This window comes from Eubalaena glacialis, chromosome 10 (assembly GCF_028564815.1).
Source record: "Eubalaena glacialis isolate mEubGla1 chromosome 10, mEubGla1.1.hap2.+ XY, whole genome shotgun sequence".
NCBI classification, from domain to species: domain Eukaryota; kingdom Metazoa; phylum Chordata; class Mammalia; order Artiodactyla; family Balaenidae; genus Eubalaena; species Eubalaena glacialis.
This window is the reverse complement of record NC_083725.1, coordinates 4,558,765-4,585,454: the sequence shown is the minus strand read 5'-3', so window position 1 is coordinate 4,585,454 and position 26,690 is coordinate 4,558,765. Positions and strand designations below refer to the sequence as shown.

At 50.7% G+C, this 26,690-nt stretch overlaps 2 protein-coding genes across 8 annotated transcripts in view; one reads left to right on the top strand and one right to left on the bottom strand.

Moving 5' to 3' along the window:
• TMEM45B (transmembrane protein 45B) overlaps positions 1-11,347 on the top strand; it is a 31,417-nt gene extending 20,070 nt beyond the window's left edge. The window contains exons 2-6 of the mRNA XM_061203054.1: positions 5,138-5,334; positions 7,519-7,725; positions 8,539-8,723; positions 9,220-9,365; positions 10,462-11,347. Of these exons, the coding sequence (XP_061059037.1) occupies positions 5,154-5,334; positions 7,519-7,725; positions 8,539-8,723; positions 9,220-9,365; positions 10,462-10,573 (831 nt within the window). The 5' untranslated portion in view covers positions 5,138-5,153 and the 3' untranslated portion in view covers positions 10,574-11,347. The remainder of the gene's footprint in view (positions 1-5,137; positions 5,335-7,518; positions 7,726-8,538; positions 8,724-9,219; positions 9,366-10,461) is intronic.
• A 2,675-nt stretch (positions 11,348-14,022) lies between these two features.
• Positions 14,023-26,690, bottom strand: part of NFRKB (nuclear factor related to kappaB binding protein) — a 34,427-nt gene continuing 21,759 nt past the window's right edge. For 5 of the 7 annotated variants that reach the window (XM_061203030.1, XM_061203032.1, XM_061203034.1 and 2 more), the window contains 12 exons: positions 25,903-25,963; positions 25,314-25,488; positions 24,031-24,137; positions 23,421-23,544; positions 23,157-23,236; positions 22,843-23,063; positions 22,477-22,744; positions 21,641-21,853; positions 18,911-19,678; positions 16,050-16,156; positions 15,177-15,312; positions 14,023-15,064 (listed from right to left, as the gene is read on the bottom strand). In XM_061203030.1, the coding sequence (XP_061059013.1) occupies positions 14,939-15,064; positions 15,177-15,312; positions 16,050-16,156; positions 18,911-19,678; positions 21,641-21,853; positions 22,477-22,744; positions 22,843-23,063; positions 23,157-23,236; positions 23,421-23,544; positions 24,031-24,137; positions 25,314-25,488; positions 25,903-25,963 (2,386 nt within the window). In that variant the 3' untranslated portion in view covers positions 14,023-14,938. The remainder of the gene's footprint in view (positions 15,065-15,176; positions 15,313-16,049; positions 16,157-18,910; positions 19,679-21,640; positions 21,854-22,476; positions 22,745-22,842; positions 23,064-23,156; positions 23,237-23,420; positions 23,545-24,030; positions 24,138-25,313; positions 25,489-25,902; positions 25,964-26,690) is intronic. The other 2 variants (XM_061203036.1, XM_061203035.1) reach the window with 2 other exon arrangements.

Sequence of the window (26,690 nt, the reverse complement as noted above, 5' to 3'; positions counted from 1 at the left end):
ATGCTAAGTGAAAGAGGCCAGCACAAAAGACCACATACCGTATGATTCAATTTATATGAAATGTCCAGAATAGGCAAATCTATAAAGTAGATTACTGGTTGCCTCGGGATGTGGGGGACAGGAGGGAGGACTGGGGGAAACGGAGTGACTGATGGGTGACAGGTTTCTTTTGGGGGTGATGAAAATGTTATAAAAATGACTGTGGTGATGGTTGCACAACTCAGTGAATATACTCAAAAATCACTGAATTTTACACTTTAGGTAAATTGTATGGTATGTGAATTATATCTCAATAAAGCTGTTATTTTAAAAAACAAAAACAAAAAAACAAAAGGATATGGACAGCCAAGAAAAAAACTGTTAGGGAAGTGGGCTTATACTCCGTAAAATTCTGAAGGGACAAGAACATCCTGGCATAAATAACAAAGAAAGGCAGGCAGCCTGATTTCTATTTCCTTCCAGAAAAAAGGAGAATAGGAAGCTGACCTCGAATACAGCAGGGCCTCACAACCCCATCACTAGGAGCTCGGGGCTGCACATCTGTTGCTGTGGGGGACTGTCCTGTGCACTGTAAGATGTCATGTCCAGCAGCTGGTCTCTGCCCACCAGATGTCAGTAACACCACCACCAGCCGCGCGGTAACCGTCAAAAACGACTGCAGGGCTCCCCAGGTGGCGCAGTGGTTAAGAGTCTGCCTGCCAACACAGGGGACACGGGTCCCAGCCCTGGCCCGGGAAGATCCCACATGCCGCGGAGCAGCTAAGCCCGTACGCCACAACAACTGAGCCTGCACTCTAGAGCCCACGAGCCACAGCTACTGAAGCCCACGCGCCACAACTACTGAAGCCCACGCGCCACAACTACTGAAGCCCACGGGCCTAGAGCCTGTGCTCCGCAACAAGAGAAGCCACCACAATGAGAAGCCCGTGCACTGCAACGAAGAGTAGCCCCCTCTCGCCGCAGCTAGAGAAAGCCTGCACGCAGCAATGAAGACCCAACGCAGCCAAAATTAAATAGATAAATAAATAAATAAATATCTCTCTCTTCAGACAAACGGTCCCCCACAGAGGACTGCTGGACTCGAGAAATGGACCTCCGGGTTTGCCCTGCAATGTAACAGACCCCTGGGTGCCTGAATTCGAATTAGGTTGTCTTTTTAGGCAGGGCAGTAAGGTGGGGCTGGAAGAACCATTTCAAGAGAGGAAATGCATCTATGTGATATCAGGTAGGAAAGGAGGTGACAAGTCAGGGCAGCTCAGAGAGAATTTACCACAATTGTCTTTGGCACATTTTTGGTACAATTTCTGCCATTCTTATGGCACCACAACAACTTCTTCCCTGGATTTAATAAAGATTTTCAATATTAAAAAAAAAAAAAACTATAAAAGCCTGAGTGTCCCACCTGTTAATGTTAGCCTAGTATACAGCTATATGATTCAGAACAGGCTAGGTTCTGCTGGATAATAACAGCCCACAGAGCTCAGTGATGCTTTACCGTTTACTTCTCATGCCACGTGTTCATCGCGGCTGATTTGGGGCTCTGCTCCGTGTCTCCTCACTCTGGGATCTAGGCTGACGGAGGAGCTACCGTCATGAACACTGATAGTGATGAGGGAGAGGTGACTGTTGAACTGGCAATTACACACGTCAGCCCAGAAGCAACACATGTCACTTACGCTCACAACTCACAAGACCCCACCCAACCGCAAGGGGGCCAGAAAGTGCAACCATACCACGTGCCTAGAAGACAGAGCCAGAAAAGCTCAATGAACACGAAATACCCTCGAATTATCTTCCATACTGCTTTCCCTGTTCATGCAAATCATACACCTGTACACATGTGTATACAGATATGCAGAACGTTCACTGCTGCACAAAACAGGGTCGCATTATAAGCAGTCTTTTCCATCTTTCATGTCTCCTCCAACAGTAACTCGTGCAAAACCTCCCAGAACAGCAGGTATAGTGCTAATTCATTCTTGTTAGTGGTTACGTAACATTCCATGGTGAAGATAACTTAAGTCCCAGGTGTGACTGGAACTAAGCAGAGGTCCAGGCTGTGTAGTTGGTAGTCTATGTATCTGTATCCTGTCCTCACGAATTTGAGGAAATTGGGTTAACTCTTCCCCTGCCATGAATGCCAAGTCCTCGATCCTGCTAATTTTGGAGGTTGCAAAGACAAAGCGGAAGAAGAGGAAGAAAACAAAATTCACTTCTCTTGTTCCTTTTTCTGATCCTGTCACTCACCTACATACACCCTTTCCTTCACAATTCCTACTTTTCCCATCTAAAATAGGGGGAAATGTTGGATTTATTAAAAAAGAAAAGGCACCACATCGTTTTATTTTTAACTACAGGCAAATGGCACCGACCACGGTTTCTCCTCTCCTCTGCACCATCACCCCCTACTCCTAGAATTCTCCCTTCCTCCTCTTTCCTTGCTCCCCACTCTTCCCCACTCTCACCTCCTTTTTCTCTTTCTGACACCTTCTACCTTGTCTTCCATTTCAATTACTTTAAATGAAAAAAAGGGAATGCAGACTGGGGAAAATGGTTACAAACTAGGAGTACAAGGAAAGTTGGTGAAACCTTACTCAGACGATGTTCCTTTTCCAGCGATCTCCCCAGACGTGAAATGAAAAGTTGCCTAAACCTCTAGCCTTCTCGGTTTCCAGCTTTAACTCAAAGCTACTATCCCTCAAAACATTTAATCCTCCCTTCATACTCCCATTCCATCTCATGTAATATTAAAAGAGAGTAAACATATTAAAAATAAGGGAATTTGTCTTTGTGGAAGCACTTTCTAATGTTTTCCTATCTGTGGCTTTTCTGTAGATCGACGTATTTTACAGTGCAATGGCCACACCATTCTGTGTATTCAAGGGCACTCACCCCTTAAATGTTTCCTTTCTTAATATTTTTAAATTATTTTTTAAGCTAGACTTCTCAGGGACTTAGTCTATCTGAATGGTATTATCCAAATTATTGGAAGTCTAAATTTTTATTGTTGTTTGAAGTTACTGTCTTGTTTCTTTTTTAAAACTGGACCCATCCTATCTCTCTAGACATTCTATAATGTAGCTAATCTAATAACCTATTATTTTGTTAATGGAAGAAATCTACCTCCCCTGCTCCTCTTCCCCATCAAATCAACATACTCAGACTTCCAGAAAGTTAAAAGGAGTTAACTTTGAGTTTTAACTCAGAAAGTTAAAAGTAGTTTCTTCAGAAATGCTGCAGGCCCTACAATCCCCTGGCATGAATTTTAAACCAGGTAAAAGGGAAGGGTGAGGCTTGACAAATGGTATGGACGCCACACAAGCAGACAAGGACTGTGCCTCCATTTAGGGTTCTGCCTCTCAGGAAAAATAGGGAAGGGCAGGGAGAATTTGTAAAGCTGGTTTTTCTGCACTTCTGACTAGGAAAACAAAGTAGTGTAACAGGCCTGACCTGGAAAGGGACCTGTGTTAAACATTAAATGAAAAGTGGAGCTTTTTTTCTTTTTTAATGTTTTTCAGTAGAGGATTAAAAAAGAATAAGAAGGCCTTCCAGTTATGGCAGCATAAAGAGATACGCAATTCCTTTCTGCAAAACACCGCCCCCCCCCCCGCCCCCCGCAAAAATATAAGCACAGCACTAGACAAAATTATCAAAACCAACTACTGCAGGGAACTGGAAATTGACCAAAGGCAGACAACAAATTGAGCCATGGTGATTGTTAAATTACTTGTTAAATAAGGGTCCTGGAATGTTGGATGTCGCATCGTGAGCCTCAGTCCGACAAAAGCCCACAAGAGAACCGAAACAGAGAAGCTGACTACTCACAGTCTTGGAGGAGTACAGGGTGGGAGGTCAAGGCAGGGTGCAGGCAGAGGAAGGCCAGACTGGGACACACGCCTTTATTAAGGTCCACAGACGGAGTGCTTCAGGGTTCCCAGGGAAGCCAGACTGGTCAATTCAAACCAAAAAGATCAGGATTCTGGTAAGTTTTGCAGGGGGCTCATCCAAGGGGTACACCAGGGGGAAGGCCCCAGGACGTGGAAGAGACTGTTTATCACTATGGCTCTGCAGCTGTTTCAAGGGCATGCTCACAGGAGGGGCCCGTGTCTGTTCAAGGCCCCTGCAGGCCATGGGCCACACAAAAGGATGCTGAGGCGGCAATATTATGGAGCAGTTCAGCTAAACAGTGGAAGGCTGTGGGTTCTGTGGCCGCACCCTAACAAGAGTCCCCCTCACTCAGTGACTTTTAAACATGCTGGTACTGGCCATGAAAACAAGTTGCTCGGCTGCCAGGAAACAGACACAGGCTCAGGGCAGTGACGGGGGTCAGAAACGCTTGGCTTCACGAGCTAAGCATGGAAATGAACACTCGGGAATGAGCAGGGGAAACGCACAGCTGGGGTGAGCGGCCGACCAACCAGGAATTTAACAGGGAAAAGCCTAGAAATGAGTCATGGAAGGGCTGATACAAGCTCTCCACACATCTCTGGCTGAATAGCCTGTCATTTTACCAAATCTGAATGACCGTATTCATTTATACTTACAGGGCTGCATAAAAACCCTCAATTTTTCAAATTAGGTGAAAAATATTTTTTCATTTGCGTTATCTTTACAGTGAGATTATCAATTTGTGTTATTTTGTGAATTATGTAGTTTGTGTCTTCTGCCCATTCTTCTACGGTCTTTTTCTTATTAACTTGTAAAGGCTCTGTAGTGGAATATCCATTTATCACAGCTATTGCAAACGTTTTCCCAAATGGTTTGCCTTTTGATGTGTTTTATATGTAAAATGCTTATGCAGATGACTTTCTCTTTTCTAGTTCCCTCCTTTACCTCTATGTTTACAAACGCTTTTCTACTCTAAGATCAGGAAGTATTTACCCATCCTCCTTCTCCTCCCTTATATTTTACCCACGTTTTTAAAGCCTCAGGGCCAGTGGTATTCTCCTGGGCTTGTAACTCACTGAGTGGACAACACTTCAATGACATAACACAAGCTTATTCTATGAGAATAACGGTCTCCTTCTCAATATGGCTTACAGCTCGGAATCCTTGGTCATGGATTGTGTTTCCTGCCAAATTATCCATTTATGTCTTCCCCATTCAGCCACCTAACAGCTGTCCCTTTATTGTTTAGGTATCCTGGGACCCTGATGGCAAACTTCAAGGGCCACGCTCTCCCAGGGAGCTTCTTCTTGATAGTTGGACTGTGGTGGTCAGTGAAGTACCCACTGAAGTACTTTCACCAAAAGGGGAAGAGCAGCCGACTGACTCACCACTATCAGCGTCTTGAGATCATTGAGGCCGCCATCAGAACTTTATTTTCAGTCGTCGGTAAGGAGGGGGGTCATTTGGCCCAGGGATCTCCTTGTCATACCCAGAACCCGTAACCCACTTCCTGGACCCTGTGAAAAATGGATGTCTCCACTGGCAGGGATAACATAACAAGAATTTTCGGCGCTAAATATTTTACCATAGCATCTATTGTGTACCGAACTTGGTAACGTTGACAGTTTAATAGCACCTTACATCACAGTTCTAAGTTTCACACTACGAAAAACTACCACATAGACTACAGCATTCTTTGCCCCAGAAGGATACAGGTATAATTTGTAGGAACACAGGCATAAGTTGTAGAAATAGAAGACATACTTTATGAAAAAGACAAAACAGAAAAAGAGAAAAAAAAGAACAAATTAGAGTTAAGCTCATGTACATGAGTTATGAGAAGGTACTAAACGGAGCTTAGTTTTAGAAAAGTCATCTTTTTTCCCCCCAGCTGTCTCCCTCCACTGGAAACTCAGGAGTGGTTAACACCCAACTCGTACCCTCCATCCCCAAATCTCAAGCGCTTAGAGATGGGGATTCATGCTGGAAGGCTACTCAGAGAGGCAGTGGAAGAGAGTGAGAAAAGCCAACAGACAGCTGTCTGAGGGGGACTTTCCTTCACTGCGCCCCATTCCAACAAACCCACCCACTCCCATGGCCACCTGACAGCCGTGCAGCCCACTGGCGGCCCTCGCGGAACAAGCGGTGTCCAGCGCAGACAGAACTCCGTGTCAGGACCAGCCCGTCATGCGAGTGAGGAGGGAGCTCACCCTGCAGCTACGTCCTGCCACCTGTCCCCTTTGGCCTAGTTTCTCCAAGGAACGGAAACAAGGGCAGTAGCTCCCCGTGGAGTGAGCAAAGGTCACAGGCTAGCTGCATGTCCCCTTCACCGGTCACCCAGGCATCGGAAAGGCTTTGTCGTCTCTCTGAAGCTGAGAAGTGATAGGGCCCATGTGGCTTAAACAGTAAAGGACAGCATCAACTTGGCCTTAGAAAAGCTAGAAAAATGATATTTGGCCTCCTTCCTAAGTGAAAATAATACTCACCCAACAACGGTCTCTTGGGCCTCTGCCACGTGCCAGGAGCTCGTTGTCTGGGTGCCGGGGGTGTGGGGGGGCGGGGAACAGACACAGTCCCTGCTCTCGGAGGCCTTCTCTCCTGTCACTGGGAGGTCCTTTTCCTGGGTTGCTTCCACCAGCACCTTCATCTTTTATACATAATTCAGAAAGGGCTGGGGACTTCCCTGGTGGTCCAGAGGTTAAGGCTCCGTGCTCCCAATGCACAGGGTCCGGGTCTGACCCCTGGTCGGGGAACTAGATCCCACATGCCTCAACCAAGAGCCCGCACGTGGCAACAAAGACCCCACATGCCGCAACGAAGACCCGGGGCAGCCAAATAAGTAAATAAATAATAAATATTAAAAAAAAAAAGTGGGGGGGGATCTGGGTTGAGAAAGAAATGTTTGGGAAACAGGGTCCAGAACGTTGTCACGGAGGACTTATTCTAGGCTCCAAGAACATTCTGGGCACCAGGCAAAAGGCGAATCTTTTGCTTCCGAGAAGTGAGAGCTGCCCTGTGGCACTGCTTCACCTGTGTGCCGGCCCCGTCTCCTGAGCTACAGGGTGGCCAGGATCACCAAGGTGTGGCCTTGGCCTTGTTCTCCCAGCATCTGGGACAGAGGCCGAGCGCCATGGGAGGGACCCTCAGCTCTGAGCTCGCCCCCGGTGCAGGAAAAGCCCACACCCGGGAGTCGCTGGGCTTGCCACGGCTATCTTCACCAGCAGTGTGTCTCGCTGGGATTCTATCATTTTCCACCGAATTGTTCCTTTCCAGGTTTATTTCACAGCTCGCTCGGCAGAGGGGACCCACAGAGAACGCATCAGCCACACTCTCGCTTAAGAGACAATGCCTTGCTGTCATCTCGACTGCTCGACAAATGTCCTGGGGGCCTGTGTGGCTGCGTTCCTATTGCCGTTTCTCCCCCCTCCCCCAAAGAAACGGCAACAAAGGCAACATGTCTGCACAGGTTCCTCAGCAAATACGTATTTTATCCTGAAACAGCTGCATCTGAGGCAGCAGCGTAGGTCCACAGAGCCGTGGGCCGCCTTCGCCATGACTGGGGGTCACTCCGCCGTCTATTTGTCTCCGAGCTGTTCTTCCCTCCCTAACCTCCACCCCGCCTCCCTGCAGGCATGCTGGCAGAGCAGTTTGTTCCCGACGGGCCCCACCTCCACCTGTCCCACGAGGACCACTGGGTAAAGCTGAGCAACTGGCAGCACAGCACCATGTACCTGTTCTTTGGGGTCTCGGGAGTCGTGGACGTGCTGACCTCCCTCCTCACCCACATCCCCCTGGGGCTGGACAGACTGGTCATGGCTGTGGCAGTTGCCAACGAAGGTGACTGGGAGGTGTGGACGGAGCCTTAGAGGGACTGGAGCGCAGCAGATCAGAAACACGGCAAATTTAATCATCTTCCCCAGAAAACCCCTGTCTCTGAGCTTCAAAATCCTACACAGGACTTGATCCTGTGCTCTGGATGGTACAGGTGGCACAGGAAAAGCACGAGGCTTTTAGCCAGAGCTCTGGCTGACAGAGCACCAACTCCCCCTGCCCGCCCAACGCCCGCCCCCGCCCTGCCCTCCAGCACGAAGACTGGCGGGGTGCCAGCACGCAAGGGGGTGACCCTCGGGTTAGGGGAGGGGTTCTCCGTGCTCCACCCCAACCTTGCACTGTCACCGTCTGGACTCCCACCCAGTGGCTAGGACACATCTCCCCACGCAACTCACGCTAACTGGATGAGAGAAAGCATATTGTAATCCAACCCCCTCATTGACTTCTGAACCTCAGAAGAACTGAAAAAAGGTTGAATGAGGGTAAAACTGAATGTCAAGTACACACACACAGCTGGTCACAAATCAACAACATTATCACCTTCCCATCCTGGACTGAACCCTACCACTGATTCGGTAAAGAGATGTTAAGATTCATCCTCTGCTGCTTATACCTACTTACACACACACACACACACACACACACTATAACCTGCATTGGCTTGTTGCCCTAGATTGTCACATAAACTGACTTCCTAAGTGCCAGAAAATCTAGCTTTGAGGCAGACATTTCGTAATCAGGCTGAAGTTGGGAACGGATCCCCTGGGGCGGGGGAGGGCGGGGGGCAGCAAGCCCGACAGCATCTCCTGCTCCACACAGGCTTCCTCTTGTACCACCATGTCCACCACCGGCCACCGCTGGACCAGCACATCCACTCCCTCCTGCTGTGCGCCGTGTTCGCAGGGGCTGTCAGCCTCACCTTGGAAGTGATCCTCCGGGACAACATCGTGCTGGAACTCTTCCGTACCAGCCTCGTTATTCTTCAGGGCACCTGGTTCTGGCAGGTAATTATTCAAAACCATGCTCCTCACCTGGTGCAAGGATGAAGCAGGCCTGCTGAGCGCGTCCAGGAGATGCAGCACTGACACACCACTCGAAGGGGGTCAGAAGCCACTTCTGTGCCCATGCCCACCCCTGACCTACGTGACTTTAGCCATCGATATCCTGCTGACGCATAAACAAGCGTCATCAACAGAGCACAGGTAGTGAGCAGGCTGAGGGTTTCCCTGCCTGCCCCTCCCAGCAGAGCTACTGACACCACTTACAGCCTCTACTTGCTAAAAACTGTTCATCTGAAATGTGGGCCCTGAAATTATAAGTAAGGCTACACTAAAACCAGAGCTAACAGAGCAATTTCCTGTGCAGAGGCCGTTCGATGCTAACAGAGGCATGGGGAATGAGTTGTCTGGGCTACTACAGGTACTCTGGCAGCCACAGGAGGCTAGGGGGCTTCTCAGGCCCACCTAATGACAAGGCTGGCTTCTCTGTATAATCCACCAGATCGGGTTTGTGCTGTTCCCGCTTTTTGGAGCACCCGAATGGGACCAGAAAGATGACGCCAACATCATGTTCATCACCATGTGCTTCTGCTGGCACTACTTGGCCGCCCTCTGCACTGTGGCCATCAGCTACTCGCTGGTTTACTGGTATGTCCAAGAGAAGATGACTTTTGTCAAGTTTGTCCTAACTCGCCCCGTCCCCGAAACGTATTACACTGCATCCTTTTTACCTCCACGCCCCACCCTTCATAACTAAGCAGTGCTAACGTCTACCACTTAATGAGGGCCAACTATATGCCAAGCTCTGTGCAAGGCACTCTATGCCTGCACGTGAGGGTGATGAAGTCTGAGAAGTTAAAGGACCTGTCTGTCTGGTCACGGCGACCTGACAGACCCAGGTTTCGAATGCAGTTCTGACGGACTTTAAGTCTGCAGTTTGATAGGAAAAACTCTGCATTAGGCATCAGTACTGAACCGCAGTCCCTGCTGTGTCCCTGGTTCATTCAGAGCCCAACACCTTATTCCTGGATTTGCCCTACTTCCCAGGGACATGTGACGGTCAGGTAAGACACCACAGCAGCAAGCGCTCGCGACAGCACTCGCTCTCCCGAGGTTACGAGAGTAGCTAGTAATTCCTAAGCACTGACTGTGTCCCAGCGCTGTGGTCAGCACTTAAAGTGTGTAAATTACCCCACTTAATGCTCACTTTATAAAGGATGCACGTGATGTTTATAGACGGGGAAACCAAGGCTTCAAAAGACTGAGTTACTGGATCAAGGTCACCCAAGGGGTAAACGGCAGAGCCCGGCTCTTCAACCACTGCACACCCGGTGCTGCTAGTTCCGTGTCGTCAGAGCCGCCCCTGTTCTTTCCTAGTTCCCGATCTCCCTACCCAAAGCAGGGATACTACTTCACCCAGAGAGAGTTCCACACAGACCAAACAGAAGGGAAAGCAGCCCGTGGTTTCCTTGAGTTCTACTGCCCAGCCAGTGAAACAACAAATTGTGGGGTGGGGGAACTAAGTTGAGTCTCAGTTACATCACTGACCTTTAAGTGACCGTGAGTCCTTTCACCACCAAAGAGCGTTGTCTAAGAAACCGGAGATGCAGACGAGTCACCACAGTATTTGATAGAGACATAAAAAACATGCTCTAAGGGCCGGCTGACGCCTTCGCATCCTCGGGTGAGGGAATAAGGCAACTTGGGGCTCACTCCATCTGCAATTATTGTCTCCCCGTTACAGCTTCCTGACACGGGTAAAGAGGCCTGGAGACAGAGAAATCATTGGGATTCAGAAGCTGAAGTCAGATCACACCTACCAGAAGGCCCTCCTGAGCGGCTCTGATGAGGACTAGGGGCGGCCATCGGTCACCAACGGAGGATGGAGTGTCCTCTGGGTGCACAGCTGGTGGTCAGTGGGGTAGCTCACTTCCTCCACTGAAACCCTCATTGTGATCCACTCTCAAGGGTCTGTATATTTGCACCTGCTCATTTAACCAACTGAAGTCTGTGCTGTTGTGGTATACTTTGTAGAGAAAAACAAAGCAAGCCTTTATTTGTGTCTCAGTGTGAAGAGAACTCAGACTCTGAAAGTTTCAGAACAGGAAGCGACCTCATGGGTGAATTCAGGATATGAATCCAGCAGAATTTACTGCTTTTGATAATTTAGCCCTTTTCCCTCAAGAAGGCAGGTACTTTCTTATCAGAAAGTGAATGACAGAGCCCTTATTTTAGAGATATAATTCTAATCCGTATTTTTTAAAGTAAAATAATTCACGAGCTTTGGTATTTTAAACATTACTTGCCAAGCATCTCCTAACTAATCATAATGTTCCAGAGTACTGCAATACCACGCACTGTTGATAAGTGACGAAGCTGGGCCAAAGGTGATCTTTTTGGTTAAATCAGGAAGCCAGTGAGTGGTCCAGCTGAGAGCTGGAACCCAGATATTCTGACTTCTCAAAAGTACCCTAGTAAGAGGGTGCTGACAGGAAACCTCTATAATGAGGTAGAGAGAAAAATGTCAGGTTATGGAAGGCCTTGAATTTCAACATAGCTGAAAGCAAAAGATAAGAATCCTGCAAAGGATGTGAATCTTGAACTAGTGACATAAAGTCTTGATACTCGAATCTTGGTTCTGGACCTGTTCTTTTTTTCTTTACGTTTCCTTCAACAAATATTTATTAATCATCTACTTTGCACCAGCACTGAAATGGTTGTAAGGATTAACGAAATATGTGTCCAGCAAAGAATTCACAGTCTAAAGGGAGAGATATAAGCAGTTATGTGCAGGGTGACTGGTGCCCTAAGGGGTAAGTACAGATACCATGGGAAACGAAGGAGGGGAGAAGGTGTGTGTTTGGGGGGTGCCCTACAGAAAAGCACATTCCAGGCACAGAGAATCCAGGCACAAAGACAGAGAGAACACGAAAGAACGCGGACAGTTAATCAAGCTCTGTAAACTGATACAAGTGGGTTAGGACAAATCTGAAAGGTCGTAGGGACCCACAGTGCCATTCATTTGTACATGATTTCCCAGACCTTAAACTGCATTCTATCTCGTCTTGATTCTCACAACCACCTGTACTGCAAGAACACCAGGGCTCCTCAGAGAACCGGATCAGCCTAAGGCCACACGGCCACGAAGTCCTAAAGCCAGCCTTCAGTAGGACTCAGAGGCCAGCTTCTCTCCCGCTGTGCCCTCCGCTACTTCACACCAGCACGGCAGGGATCAGCTGTGTGAAGCATGTGTGCTCTTTGGAGGGAATGCTGTACTTACACGAAAGGCAGCCTCCCACGGTCAGCCAGCATCTCAGGGTCGAAGCCACATCTTAGGGATTAAGAATGAGCTACCTGAAGACACTGAATTTTAAGAGAACCCGGGGGCCCCCTTTCAGGACCCACTTTGGCCTGCCTGCTGAGTAGGAACCCAAATGTTCATTCGGCAAGTCCTGAATGAAGCATGTTCTATTCAGCAAGTTCTACTGTTGGCCATTAATGTAAAACATGTTCTCGCCCCAGGGACTGGAGGTGGGAAGAAGGAACATAGTCGCAGTTTTACTTTCACAGTAAAGATCTCCATTTTAGATTTTAAAAGTGGGGAGGGGACAGAACACTTTAAGGAAAGGCAGCATTTTCTAGACAGTGAGGGGCTGAGGTGTGACAGTCAGATACAAAATATTAAAGTTTGTTCCGATGCCCCTGACACAGCACTGTTTGGGATACCTTCAAGGAAGTGATCAGCCTGCATAAATATACTCAGATGTGGTGATAAAGTACAAACCGATCACAATGCCATTCACCAAATCTAGTCTCAGATACATGGTCTGAATAACTTCACCAGCCTCTGAGCCTCTGAACCAAGTTCTTCTGGAATTGTTCCCTCCAAAACACCCACCAGCTATCATGTCTCTACAAGACCCCTGAGGTCTGCACGCAAGGCACCATGCCTGGTGCAAACGCCAGTGGTGTCACCCAAGCAGTTCCGGCAGGGGATGCCATCCTCTGGGACCCAAGGGCAGGCTGGGCAGGAAGCACCAGGTCACACTAACCACCGGCATCCTGAAACTGACCCGCGGGCTAGGATGTAAATATCTGCGGGCACCAAGGAGACAAGCAGAGTCAAGTGACTTCAGCAAATAAAAGTGGAGGTTAGGGTTGAGGCTGAACAAATGATGAAATCATTTGTTAAGTAAATTCAAAAGGAGTTTGTTTTAACCAGCAGTAAATGCCAGACCCAGGATCCCTCAAGTTTCTACCTCTTTCCCGTTTGGAAACCGGCACACGGGCTTTTCACGTGACATGTGCTCTAGGAAACAATGCCATGCAGACGTGCTCTCCTCCACTCAGGTCAAAAACCAGTCTTTTCCTTCCCTGCAGTCTCCGCCTCTCCCCATTACCAATCTTATTTCTGCGCCAGCCCTCTACCACCCACCAAAAGCTCAATCTCACCCCCCGCCAATTCACCTCTGCTCTTTATGATCCAGGCTCACCACTCCCAGCTCCGGACGGTCCCCCCGTCTCACCAGGACACACCACAGCCACGTCCGCACAGGAAGGCAGCAGAAAGGGCACTTGAATTAAAAGACTGCACTCACAGCTTGGTTCTCTTTAACTTCAACTCAGGCTTGGATTTTCTCACAGTTAGAACAGGGATGGCCATGTCTATTTTACAGAACCGCTTTACGAATCAAATGTCTGTGTACCCAGTGAGCCACTCTTTCTCTGCACCACTGCAACCTGCCTGATCACTCAGCTTCCACCCAGCAACCCCTCCAAAGGAGGCCATTCCAATTCTTTGCCCTCCAACTCCACTTCCTCACAGAGACCCCATCAAAGATCATCACTAAATTTCCATGAGTTAGGGATACATTTTTAATAATCTGGATACTTTCAAAAAGGACAGGGAAGCCCTGTCGCTACAGAAAAGCTTCACCACCCAACCACTGCTCCAATATGAAAGAGGCGTATACTGTCAATAATCAGTGTTTTTAATTACATTTTAAAATATCATTCTGAGTTCTGCCTATAGCTCGATAGAGGCTGAGAACCGTGAAGCAGCCAGGAGCAAATGACTGTAAACCCAGACCCACCTCCTCTGTGGCTGATGCTGCCTCGTGGCTGCACCCACCCCCTACCCCTTCTCCCCACCTCTACTCTGGAGCAGAAGCGAGCAAAGTTCTACTTAATAGGGCACATAAGAAACAGTTCAGGCTTGAGGCCGTGTGGTCTCTATGACAACTACTCAGTTCTGCCTTCTAACTGAAAGCAGCCACAGGCAGTACATAAATGAATGGGCACGGGCTGTGTTTCAATAAAGCTTTATTTACAAAACCAGGTAGCCAGCCCAAGGGGCATGGTTTGCTGACTCTTGCTCTGGAACAAAGCAAAACATATCATCTCTGAACTGCAATAAAGCTTGTGCTGCAAAAGCAGCATCTCTGCTGGCGTCCGCCTGCTCTGTCCACTGGCCCTGGGCTCGCGTGTGAACAGCCTCGATAAGGGGGTCTAAGTCTGCAGGTGAAGGTACGGACCACAGTCAAGATCCTGACAGCCTGTCTTGAAGAGGGGCTGCCAAACTAGTCCCATTTCAGGGGGCCCACGTGACCTCACTTCCCACGTTTCTCCCCCACCTCACGGCCTCTCTGTTACCATGCAGAGATCAAGTCAGCCTCCAACTTACTAAGAATCTTGCTCTTCTCTCATTCTGGTCAAAAGAATAAATAATCAGTTCGGGGGGAGGGGGCGTGCTAAGCCCAGGTTTCTACTTGATAAGGATGTACAGGATGTTCTTTAAAAAAATAAGTTACATAAAAATGTCTGGACACAGAGCTCCTAACTAGACCACCAGCCACAGAGAAGCCCAGAGCTAAACAAAGCCCGCACCACAGCACGAGCCTCGTCTGCCATCTGCACACCTTCTCACCGTCCGCCCGTCCTCAGAGCCTCGCTCCAGGAGGCAGCTGGGCTTGCGTGGCCACGGCGTGCTCACACGACCCCACCAGAGAAGCTTCTCCTGGACCAGACAGAACAGACCTCGGAACCCCAGCGCACCTGGCGCAGTGCGCTCCCCACCGAGCGGCGGCCGGGCCGCCACGGTCCCTCCGCGGGCCTTTCTCAGACAGACGTGCCCGGGGGGCGATGCACCACCCCGCTCCTCCCTTTCAGCCAGAAGGCCGACCGGGTGTGGCTTTCGCGGCCACCATCTTCCTCCCTGAGAATCACTGCTGTTCAGGTGCCTGTTTAGGAGACGGGGCTGTGGTCACGACGACCGTGGAGACGGCTTTGGAGGAACCAGAAGCTGTTCCTTGTTGAAGGTGGGACGCGGGGACAGTCTGGATGCGCACCTGTTTGCAGAAAAAGTGTCTGGTCGGCAGACTGCCCGCGGCCCGTCAGCTGAGGACGAGCGGCACAGGCAAGAGGGCAGCCCGACACACGCAGCAAGTGCCCGGACCTCACCTGTGTGGCCTGACCCTGCTGCTGGAGCTGCTGCAACTGCTGGGCGGTGAGGAAGCTAACCGGCTTGTTGCCAGCAATGAGCTTCGTGCCCGCTGGCATGGTGGTGAGGATGATGTTACGGCCCAGCCCGCCGAGGCTGCGGAGGGGAAGCGGGAGTGAGGCACGGCCGGGCCGGGCCGGCGGAAAACCCCGGCACTCCGGACTGAAATGGAAACCGGCTGCCGAGACCACCTTTCTTCCAGCTTCCATGCGTCCCGTGTCAGAGAAGAGAGCGAGGCCAAAGGCTCCCGGTGCTTTGGATGAAATGGCCCCGTATCCGCTCCGCGACCAGCAGGAGTAAGGGACGGGGCCCCAGCAGGTGTGCGCTCCTAACCAGAAACCCGGCCCTGCCAAGGCAGCCGCCCTGAGACCAGCAGACTCATCTCATCATGCCCTCCATCCCCATCTAAGTCAGAGCCATGGGACGCCCAGGCCCCCAGGAGGCCCTCCCCTCTGAGCCATCGTCACACCCCAGGGCTCAGACATCGAGGCGAGGCCTTCCCTAACGCCCATGCGGGGGACTGCCCCCAGCTGTGTCACCGCCCACCCCATCCAGCTCCTCCTGTGCCCTCCCTTGCTTTTCCCTAGAGCACGTCACCGGCCACAGAGTACTTTAACTCACTATTCCTCTCCCCACTCACTCTACAGTGTAAGCCTGAAGGCAGCACCAACTTCCGTCTGTTTTAATCACTGCTGTATCCACAGCACCTACAACAACGCGGGGTGCTCGAGACTCACTGCTGAGCACAACGAAGGAGCCCGGGAAACCAGCCGCCTTCCCCTCCACGTCCAGGCGTCCCCCCAGTCGCCCACCCAACCCTCTACAGCACTTACTTGGCTCCAAGGTTGCCTTTGATGATGGGGGCTGTGACCACACCCTTGCCCTTCATGGGCTGGCTAATGACAGAGAGTGGAACTGTGATCCGTGTAGGCAGCTTCCCCTAGAGAGACAAAGCAACTGGGTTTACGGAACGGAAGGAGAGAAGGGCCGCCACGCAGCGCCACCCAGCGCCACCCAGCATCACCCAGTGCCACCCAGCTGCCGTGAGCCTCCTCTCTCCTGCCTCAGGAAGCAGAGCAGCCGCGCGCACCTGCCATCATCAGGGCAAGACATGTGCCTGAACCACCAAGGAAAGCGTGTGTCCGCTTAGGCACAGTATGAGCCTGAGCTCCCAGAGGGGAGGGTCTTTCTTATCCACGTACCCCCAACACTGGGGACACAGCCAGGCGGAGGAACTGAGCAAGGACAGAGGCACTCAGGAGTGAATACAGCAGGCGCATAACAGCTGCTCCCCTCGAGCAGGCGCACTGCTGGGGAGCGCACAGCAGGACACATTCCCCGAGTGCTCTGTTTCTCCCAGAGACAAGGGAGGTTAGTCAGGGGACACTAGTAAGAAACTCAACCACATGAAAAGTCCAACCCACAGCTAATAAGAAGGCCCAGAGGAACACAAGAGGAGCTGGAAAGACCTGGTATCTTTGGGATTTCAGGATGGCTGGGGTTCGGTCACTACACTAGCCTGTTTTTAGGTTGCCTGGTTTTTAACCCTTGGTTGATGATAAAATTTGTATACAGTAGGATCCTGTGTACATACAACTTCAAAAAATGATTCAAGAGGGGCAGCTGACAAGATGCAAAGAAAAGGAATCAACATTTCCTACAGGCAAGCTGGTTCTAAAGAAGCCAGGCATTCAGGAGGAAAACTGTATACCAGGGCACCACACTGATCTCCACAGCTGAGCTCAACTGCAGCCCCTTAGAAAGCACGGAAAGACGTCAGTGGGCAAGAGAACGCGGCCAGATGGGGCCTCCAGGGGAACCTACTAGGGTTGTATTGTCATCTTAAGAATCCCTAGTGTTGAGAACAAGAGCGCTTCAGACCAGCCGTCCACCAACTTGTGTCCCTCCACGAACTAGCCTACCAGCTGCCTAGACAGACAGACAGGCAGCACCCCTCAGTACTTCCTGCCCCACCAAATGCTCTCTGGTTACAGTTACCCTGATTGATGACAACAGGGTAGATACCGCTGGATTCACCATTCTGTTTCAGAAGGACTCAAGAGAAACAAAAGTGGATCAAGTAAGCACCGTCTCCTTGCTTCCTTATTTTAACTTCTCTGATATGAGAACCTAAACAAACATTTCCTTTAAAGCAACACTGCACTTCAGGGTTGGCTGGTTGGCTTTACTACCATGTAGGTCCTCCTTCCTCCCACTAATCCTCTGGATTTTATCCAAATTAGTGAGGTTTTACTATATTGCCTGCTTAGAAAAGTAAACTGTATTTTATACTGTCCAGATGTACCCACCATACAGAACAGTGCCCCTTATCTAGAGGTTAAAGAATAAACACATGCACCCAGAAACACACCTGTTGATATGGAAATTTGGTTTATGATAAAGGTAGTATCTCAAGTTAGTGGGGATGAGATATACTAGTCATTGATGTTGGAATAATTTGAAAAATATGAGATCTATACCACATGCCATTCACAAAAATATATTTCAAATGGATTTCTCAATTACACTTTTTTTAAACTCTAAAAATATTTTATGAAAATGAGGGCTGACATCTTTATAACCCTGGAGTAAGAAAGGCACAAGACAGGAAACCTAGGAGCCGTAAAAGAAAATGTTGATGGATCTAATCAGATAAAATACCTGTAGAGCAAAAGGCTTCACATGCAAGGTTAAAAATTGACAGACTGGAAGAAAATATTTTCTACACATACAAGAACTAATATGCAGAAGATACAAAGGCTGGTGCCAGCTCACACAATACGAAAAGGCCAAATACCCCAGAAGAAAACTGGCAAAGATTTATTCACCCCTGGAGAGCCCACGCCAACCTCTGGATGAATGGCTGCCCATCCTCACTAAAGATCCAGGAAACAGAAAAAGAACTCTCTTTTTACCAGTAAGATAGGGACATAAAGTTTAAAAAACAGGATATCCAGCACGAGGTTAGGATACGAGGGAAACAGGAAACTAGCTGATGGAGTGTAGGCTGGTGTGGCCTTTTTGCTAATACAGCTGGAGTATGAGAACTTTCAATGTGTACCTCCCCGACCCATGCCAGGAACCTCTGCTCCTGAAATACTGATACATGTTCACATACACAAACATGCACTATAGCAATGGTTTTTAACAAGATACTAAGTATCGTAGGATCTGGAATGAGGCCCAAGACACATTTTTAAATATTTAAATAAAGCAAATCACAGATTGAGGTCTCTCATAGGCATTTTTAAACCACGTAAATATATACGAAAACGCTCAGAAAAAGAACTAGGAGAATAAATGCCAAAACACGACGAGTGATGAGCCTCACGAAAGGAGAATCAGAGGTGATAAGAGGAACTTCATACTAACTCCATGTACCTCTGCACTGTTTTACTTTTTTTTTTTCTTATAACATCTTTATTGGAGTTGCTTTACAACCTTGTGTTAGTTTCTGCTGTATAACAAAGGGAATCAGCTATATGCGTACGTATATCCCCTGCACTGTTTTACTTTTATGAGAATGTATGCCCGTGCTACACTTTCGTAAATTTGTCTCAGAATTAAACAGCCAAGTATTTTAGTAAATAAGCCTGTTTGGGTCAAAGGAGACAGACAGGGCTTCTAGTCTGCACTCCCAACAAGAGAAGTTTCCCAAGCAGAAGGGCTGGTCTCCACCACCAATGTTACTCACAGCCTGGGACGTGGAAACAACCGTGGTGCTGACGGGGACCTGCCGCATGGCAGGGGCTCCCGTCCCGATGCTGATGGGGGTGCTGGCAGCCCCAGAAGCCACGGCCACAGTCTTGGACACGGCAGCATTCACACTGGGCAAGGACACCGCAGACGTATGGACAGTTCCAGACCCACTGGCCACGGAGGGCCCTTGCTTGGCATGGGCTGCGACGGTGATGGTCTGGCCTGCTTTGGGGGGCATCACCCCCAGGCCCTGCACGATGCGGATGGTGGCGGCTGGTTTGGCTTCAGATGAGGCCACAGTGTTTTTCCCCTTCTGGTCAGCCACACTCACGCCAAGCGCTGGCATCAAGCGAAAAGCTGAACTCGAGGCTTCTGTTGGCTTGAGGTCGGGAGTCACTTTGACCACGGTGGTCCCTGGTGGAGTGGATGAGGGGGCACTGGCTGCACTGGCCTTGGCAGGGCTGTCAGCTGCGTGGACCGCGTTGGAAGTGACGTGTAAGGTAGCGGAGATGCCTTTGCCCGAGGGGCCGCTGCCTGTCCCAAAGAGGTCCTGGGTCAGTTTGACTGTGGTGACCTGGGACTTGGCCAACGTGGCCATCATGTCTGGAGTGATCCGCAGAACAGTCTGGCCTTTGGCGTCCGTGGTGATGGAGGAGGGCGGTAGCCGCAGCACGTCCTTGCCCTGGATACGGAAGTTAGTGGCTGTAAGTGGGATGCTGCTGCCCGTCTGGGGCTTCACGCCAAGCTGCCCAGTGATGGCCACCTGGAGGGGAAGAAGAGCACTGACAAAGGCGTTCGCGAGGCTGAGCTGGTTCCGGAGCGTGACTGGGGGGACCTCCACCGCGGGAAATGTGGGTCTCATGTATTTTTCTAACTTTCTATTTTGAAAAATGGAAGACATTCATTCACCAAAGCAGAAAACAGTCTAACAAATCCATGTACCCATCACGCAATTTCACAAGTTAACACTTGGCCAATTTTATCTATCTTTCCCCACTCTTCAGGGGTAGGGGGAGGGAGGAGTTGGAATATTTTAAAGTAAACCAATAAATATCATTTTGCTGATCAACACATTCGTCCCTGGGTATCCAGGGCTGCTCAAGTCCCTGACATAAAATGGCACAGGACAGTCGGCCCTCCATACCTGCGGGTTCAAAACCAAAATTCAGTCAGTGGTTGGTTGAATCCGTGGAGGTGGAACCCAAGGAAAGAGAAGGCCGACTGGACTTCTACATGTCTCTAACCTAGAAGAGGACTTCTAAGTGTAAAAGTAATTCCCTATCATCCCCTCATAATCACCTGTAAATATTATAACACACACTCGCATTTCCCCTACAGTCTCAGAAACGCCCCACTGTTGTGCCGACCTCCACTTTGAGGCAGCAGCAGGGCCCGGCATTAAAGGGCATGAGCCCCGGGGCCAGGCTTCCCGGGTTCCCACACCAACTCCTACCTACGGCCAATGTCCACGTGCAACAGGTGCGGTCCTTCTAGGCGGGGGGCTCTGTGTCTCACGAGCCGTCCCCCCTCTACTGGACCACTCATGCCATCACTCGAGTTCACTCACTATCCACCTCCACTGAGCGGTCACTTCTCAGGCCTCGTCTCACTGCCCTTCACACGCCTGGTGCTGCTACCGACTTCGTGAGCACACTTTCCTCTCAGCCTGTCTCAGTCTCCACACCACAGTGTTTCCTTCTGTCTCAGTGAACGACAGTACCGCCCACCCAGTCACTCAAGCCAAGAGCCACAGGGTCATTCCTGACCCCGTCCTCAAACCACCAGGAAATCACACTGCTCTGTCGCCAGGCCCTTGCTCGAAGCCCGGCCCACCGCCCACCTGCACGGCTGCAACTCCCTCCCACCTGGCTTCCCTGCTTCCACCCTTGGCCCCTAAAGTCCATTCCACGCAAAAGCAGTGGAATGGACTTTAGATTTCTTTAAATGTAAACTAGGTCAAGTCATCCTGGCTCACAATCTTTCGATGGCTCCCATCACATTTAAATTGAAAGCAAAGTCTGACGTGACTTAACCACTGGCAACCTCGCCTTCTAACACCTGTGCACTTGCTCATGAGCCTCCAACAGCCTTCCTGTCGTTCCTCAAACGTTCCCAACTCGAGGCCTTTTCACGTGCTGTTCCCATGCCTGGGATGCTTGACCCCGGACAAGCACGGTTCCGCACACTCTCCAGCCTCGCTCACCGCTCTCACAAGCCTTCTCCCCAGAGAGGTCTTCTCTATGACACTAGGAGCCTCAGGAAGGCAGGGACCTGGTCTGGGTGATGCACAGACTCAGCCCCCAACACTCTGCACAGTGGCCGGCACACAAAAAGCACCCAATAAACATCTGATGAAAAAAATAATGTTACTTCATCATTAGTGGTTTCATTTCAACAGTAAAATAGGGATAACAAAAGTGCCTGCCCTGTGGTGTTATGGGAATGACATTCAAGTTATTCTATAGGGTTTTAGCTAAGTAAATTCATGAAGAGTCTACTCCAAATCAAGAAACTCAGCTACTAAATGCTGAATTACATGGAAAGAAACAGGAAAAAAAAACGACAAACCTCTTTGGCATCTACCAAGCTTGCACTGCCCTTGCTGGAAACTCACGCTTGGAATACCTACGAACTAAGGATCAAAGGTCACAAGCCACTAAGATCTCCAACTATCCTTTGATTCTGGACGAAGAAGCCAGACCCACCCGGACAGCCGTGCACCCACCTGCTTGATAATGTTCTGTCCTGTGACGTTCTGAATGACGGCAGCCGCGGGGGTGCTCGGAGCAGAGCCCCCAGGAGAACTGGTGGCTGGCTTGCTCGCAGGGTTGGCTGCGGCAGGGAGACTTGTCACCGTGAGCCCCGCCGGCCCCGGTCCCGGCCGCTGCACGGTGGCTGCCGCAGTCTGAGCTTTGACTGGAACGGTGGCCATTACTGTCTAGTTCAGGGCAGGAGGGCAAGAGCTTAATTAGACACTAAGCCGCAGACCAGCACGTGGAGTGGTCTCCACCTGTCACCACCCAGGAAGCGTTCCTGTAAGAGGGCTTCTAATCTAACAACGCCGAGGGCGCACTACCCTCTAAAATGAACAGTGTGGAGTTCTTATCCTTAGGTAGAACATCTTAACTTTCAGAAATACTTTCTCATTTAACATCTCATTTCACCCCTACACACTGAGGGCAAACGTTATACCCCTTTTACAGCAGAGGGACCTGAGGCAGGAGACCCTTGTCTAAAGCACAGCAGTTAGTGGCCTGGCTAAGGCTAGAGGCACGAGGGAAGGAGCCTGAGACCTAGAATCACAGGCCTGGATTTACATCCCACCTCTATCTACCAGGGTCCTGATGTCACAATCCTGCGTAAATCGCTAAACTTCCCAACGTTCTGATTCCCGACACGTATTCAGTAAAACACAACTTATAACTTGCTTACCAGGCTTTGAACATTAAATGAGCTGTTGTGATAAACATCATCGTCAGCACAGTAACCTGGGTCCTGGGTCCTGACCCAGACTGCCTGGCAGACTCATCACCCCGGCCCCTGGGCCCCGGCCCTCCTTACCTGGGGCCCGCCTTTGGTCTGCACGGCCGTGGCCGGCACGCGAATCTGTGGTCCTGCTGTCATCTGCGGCAGCGTCGGTGCCGGCCCCGCCGACTGAGTCACCGCAGGAAGGCTGGGCTGGGCCACCACCCGCACTTGGGGGAGTCCAGCCGAGCCGGAGTGGCTCACGACACGGGCGGCAGCCTGAGAACTCGGTGGAGTCTGGTTGGACGCTGGGGAGAGCATAGTTCCCAGCTGCGGCATCGTCGGCGAAGACACGAGAAGAACACTGTAAGGAACACACGGGGAAACACAACAGACAACTTAGGACACGGATTCAAAAGAACCCTGGAGGGAGAAAGCTGAAGAGGAAATGGAAGCGCTCACCCCGAAGTGGACTTCACCGGTTCCGAGACAGTCGTGGGGCCACTTTTGTTCACTGATGGCACGGGCGGGGGGGAGATGGGCGTGGCGGGCAGAGCAGGAGTGGTGGGGGTCACAGGCGTGACCGGGGTGGGGGGCATGCTGGAGTCGCTGAGGCTCAGCTGGCTCTGCTCGGAAGGGCCAGCACCGAGGACCTTCACCGAACCCTCCTTGCTGCTGGACTTCTGCACAAGGACGGGGTGCGCACGGACGCCGGCATGAGCAAGGCCCGCGGGGACGCCACAGCCCCTCCGCCACCATCCCGCGAGGTCACTTACCACCTTGGATGGGGGCTTGGGTTTTTGCTGAAGGGCTTTCCTGGCTTTAGCTGCAGCTGCTTGGGCCTGGTGGATCCGCTCTGTGGACAAGAGTGGGAAGCTTCAGCAACAGCTTAACCTCAGCACAGTATGGAGGGTGGTCTCACCGAGAGCCAGGGCGCTAACCCGCCTCCACAGCTCTGTCCTGCCCGCATGCCAATGAGAAGAAGAGTGGAGCTGGGGCAGGAGGGCAGAGGCAGCCCTCAGCTGGCTGGGCACACACACCGAACTCTTCCTCGCTCCGGTCCCGATGCAGGTAGATCCACAACTTCCGTCCAATGTCGTACTTCACACACGGGTCCTTCTCGTAATGCAGCCGATCCAGGGCACCACTCACCACTGTATTCACCTGAGACCCAGGACAAAGAGGAGGAAGGACCACGCAGGCTCAGACTCGGGGAAAATCCCTGGGTGAGAGGCAGAGCCAACACACAGATCCTACCTCCCGATGGCTCACCCCCCATCACTCGGCAAAACAAGAAACTACGAGTCCTGAGAGATGGAGGTGCTATGCCCTGAAGATGGTGAGCTGAGAGAAGGAGAGCCTTGCCAATGGCAAGGTCGAGCGGCAGCACCGCTCACCTTTCTCAAGACGGCCTCCTTTCCTCTCCATCAGTTTTTTTTTTTGGCTGTGCTGCACGGCTTGCAGGATCTTAGGTCCCCGATCAGGGACTGAACCTGGACCCTCAGCAGTGAAAGCGCCGAGTCCTAACCACTGGACCACCAGGGAATCCCCATCAGTTTTTTTTATTTTACGTTATTCTCTCTTGTGTCTCCTTGTAAGCTCCCTTAAATCCATCCTGGAACAAAACACGAGCAGCGCTTTCCCTCCTACCTGAGTGCTGGTGACGTCTGGAGCTAGGAACTGGGAGTCCTTGAGCAGCTCGCAGATCTCCGCCCGCGTGCCCTCCCCATTGGGCAGCCGGGCCGCCGCGTCGCGAACTGACACCAGAAACAGCAAAGCCCGAGCGTCAGCGGGGCTCCCAGGGGAGCTGCCCCCCAACTGCTGACCAGCAGCACGTGGACACGGCCCTCTGCGGGGCTCCCGGGGGAGCTGCCCCCCAACTGCTGACCAGCAGCACGTGGACACGGCCCTCTGCGGGGCTCCCGGGGGAGCTGCTCCCCCCACTGCTGACCAGCAGCACGTGGACACGGCCCTCTGCGGGGCTCCCGGGGGAGCTGCCCCCCAACTGCTGACCAGCAGCACGTGGACATGGCCCTCTGCGGGGCTCCCGGGGGAGCTGCCCCCCAACTGCTGACCAGCAGCACGTGGACACGGCCCTCTGCGGGGCTCCCAGGGGAGCTGCCCCCCACTGCTGACCAGCAGCACGTGGACATGGCCCTCTGCAGGCAGCTTCTTCCACACCCTTCACACTTTCAGCCAAGGCTGCAGACCCAGGACCCCTGAGAGTTCAGTGCGTCCAGGAACTCAGGCAGAAAAAAGTTACAACTTTAACTGAAATTCAGCATTTCCTTCCATTGTGAACCAAGGCTGGCATAACCTTTGTTGGCATATGTTGCCAACCATATGATGGCAGTGCCGTGATGCTGTAATGGAAATCAGACGTTTTCTCATCACAGCACAGCTGCTGCGGACAACCCAAAATATCATTTCCACTCATCACTAGCTGGGAATTAGAGGAGTTATAAGACCTGCCACTAGATCTTGTCATTTAATATCATAATAAAAACATACATTTCTGCACCATAAATCTGTTTTAATATTCTGATAACAATTTCAATATGACTGGTTTCTTTTGTAACTCTGTGCATCTTATTTTAGGCATTTAAAAACTTAATTCTGAGAAGGGGTCCAGAGTTTACCAGACTGCCAGCGATCTGTGGCATAAAAAAGGTTAAAAACCTCACCTTTGAAGGAATCCTAGTCTGGAGGAAGCAAATTCCGACACCTAAGCTAACTGTTTAGCAGCCTGTGAACAGTTCCTGAAGGAAGGTAAACATGAGCCCAGACCCCAGGGAGGAAACACGGATTCTGTGTAGATCTCTGGGGCAGAATCCCTCCTTCCGTGTCCCAAACTGCAAAGTCTCCTGAAGCTACGCTGACCCTCCAGCCTTTGCAATGGGGGCAGGGGGGGGACAGCAGACAGAGGCACGCACCCAGGGACAAGATGGTGACGTAGGCGGGCCGGTCGGAGCGCAGCAGGGAGTGTTCCCGTGCCTTGTTGAGCGACGTCTCCTTGTCGAACACGCCCTTCACGGGCCCCACCACGGACTCAAAGCCATGCATGCGAAAGGTGAATGCCTTGTGGGGCTGGCTGTACCGGTAACGCTCCTGCCAAGAGAAGGGACGAGGCTCCTGAGTCAGTCACGGGGGCTCTCTCTAGCCACCCCGTACAAGAAGGGGTCGGCCCGGAGAAACTAAAGCAAAAAGCAAACAGGCTATTCCACTAGGAACACTGAGCCGACCACAGTGGGAAAAGGATGGTCCCCAAAAGCCAGTCACTAGCAAACAGATCAAGAGGTAAATGTGTTGTTTTGTATCTAGAAGAAAAACCATCAGAACGTTTTTCATTCCCTTCCTCACACCATCTCTGCCCCCCAGAAGCAATCCCAACCCACGGAATAGCAAGGTTAAGGGTGTGAGCTGCTTCCAAGAATTTGGACTCAAGGACAGTCAGGCTCAGAGCTTCTCACCTCATGGCCTCACAGATACAGAGATTTACACTGGGTTCCCGCTTTTTCTTACCTGCTCCTGAAAAACTCGCTTCTCCTCTCCCGTGCTGGGCCGCACCACATAGTCAGTTCTTCTGGAACACAAAGACCTTTGGGTCCATCACCCCTTCTCCAGCACCCAGAACCACTGGGTCCATCGCCCCCTCTCCAGCACCCAGAACCACTGGGTCCATCGTCCCCTCTCCAGCACCCAGAACCACGCCCTTTGCAACATGAGTGCTCTATTTGTCCATTAGTGCTCTTATCTTGCAAAGGTCAGAAGTCCACTTTCCAGATCCTGCCAAGTAGCTCCTGTTGGTATTTCCAAAATTACTTGATTCTTAGAAATCCAGAAAGGTACTGGGTAGGTGGAAAAGAAACTGACATCGTGTTTTACCTACTGTTTTCAGTACTGTTGCTAAGTAAGCCTAATCTAAAGGCAACAAAGAATTCAGCTTTAGAGGAACAAAGGACTTCAAATCTGTACGATGACAAGGGTGGTTTTTCTGCTTCCTAGGCAAAAGTACCAAGAAATTGAGATCAGGGAATTCCCTGGCGGTTCAGTGGTTAGGACTCCGCATTTTCAATGTCAGGGCCTGGGTTCAATCCCTGGTTGGGGAACTAAGCTCCCACAAGCCACGCAGTGCAGCCAAAAAAAAAAAAAAAAAGAAAAGAAAAAAAGAAATTGAGTTCTATTATGTAAGGCAATGGTTCTGCCACTTTCAGGTTGGTCCTGAGTACTGGTGTTCAGGAATCTAACTAAAGAGCTATACAACAGCATCAAAGCAATAAAACACTTAGAATACATTTAACCAAGGAGGT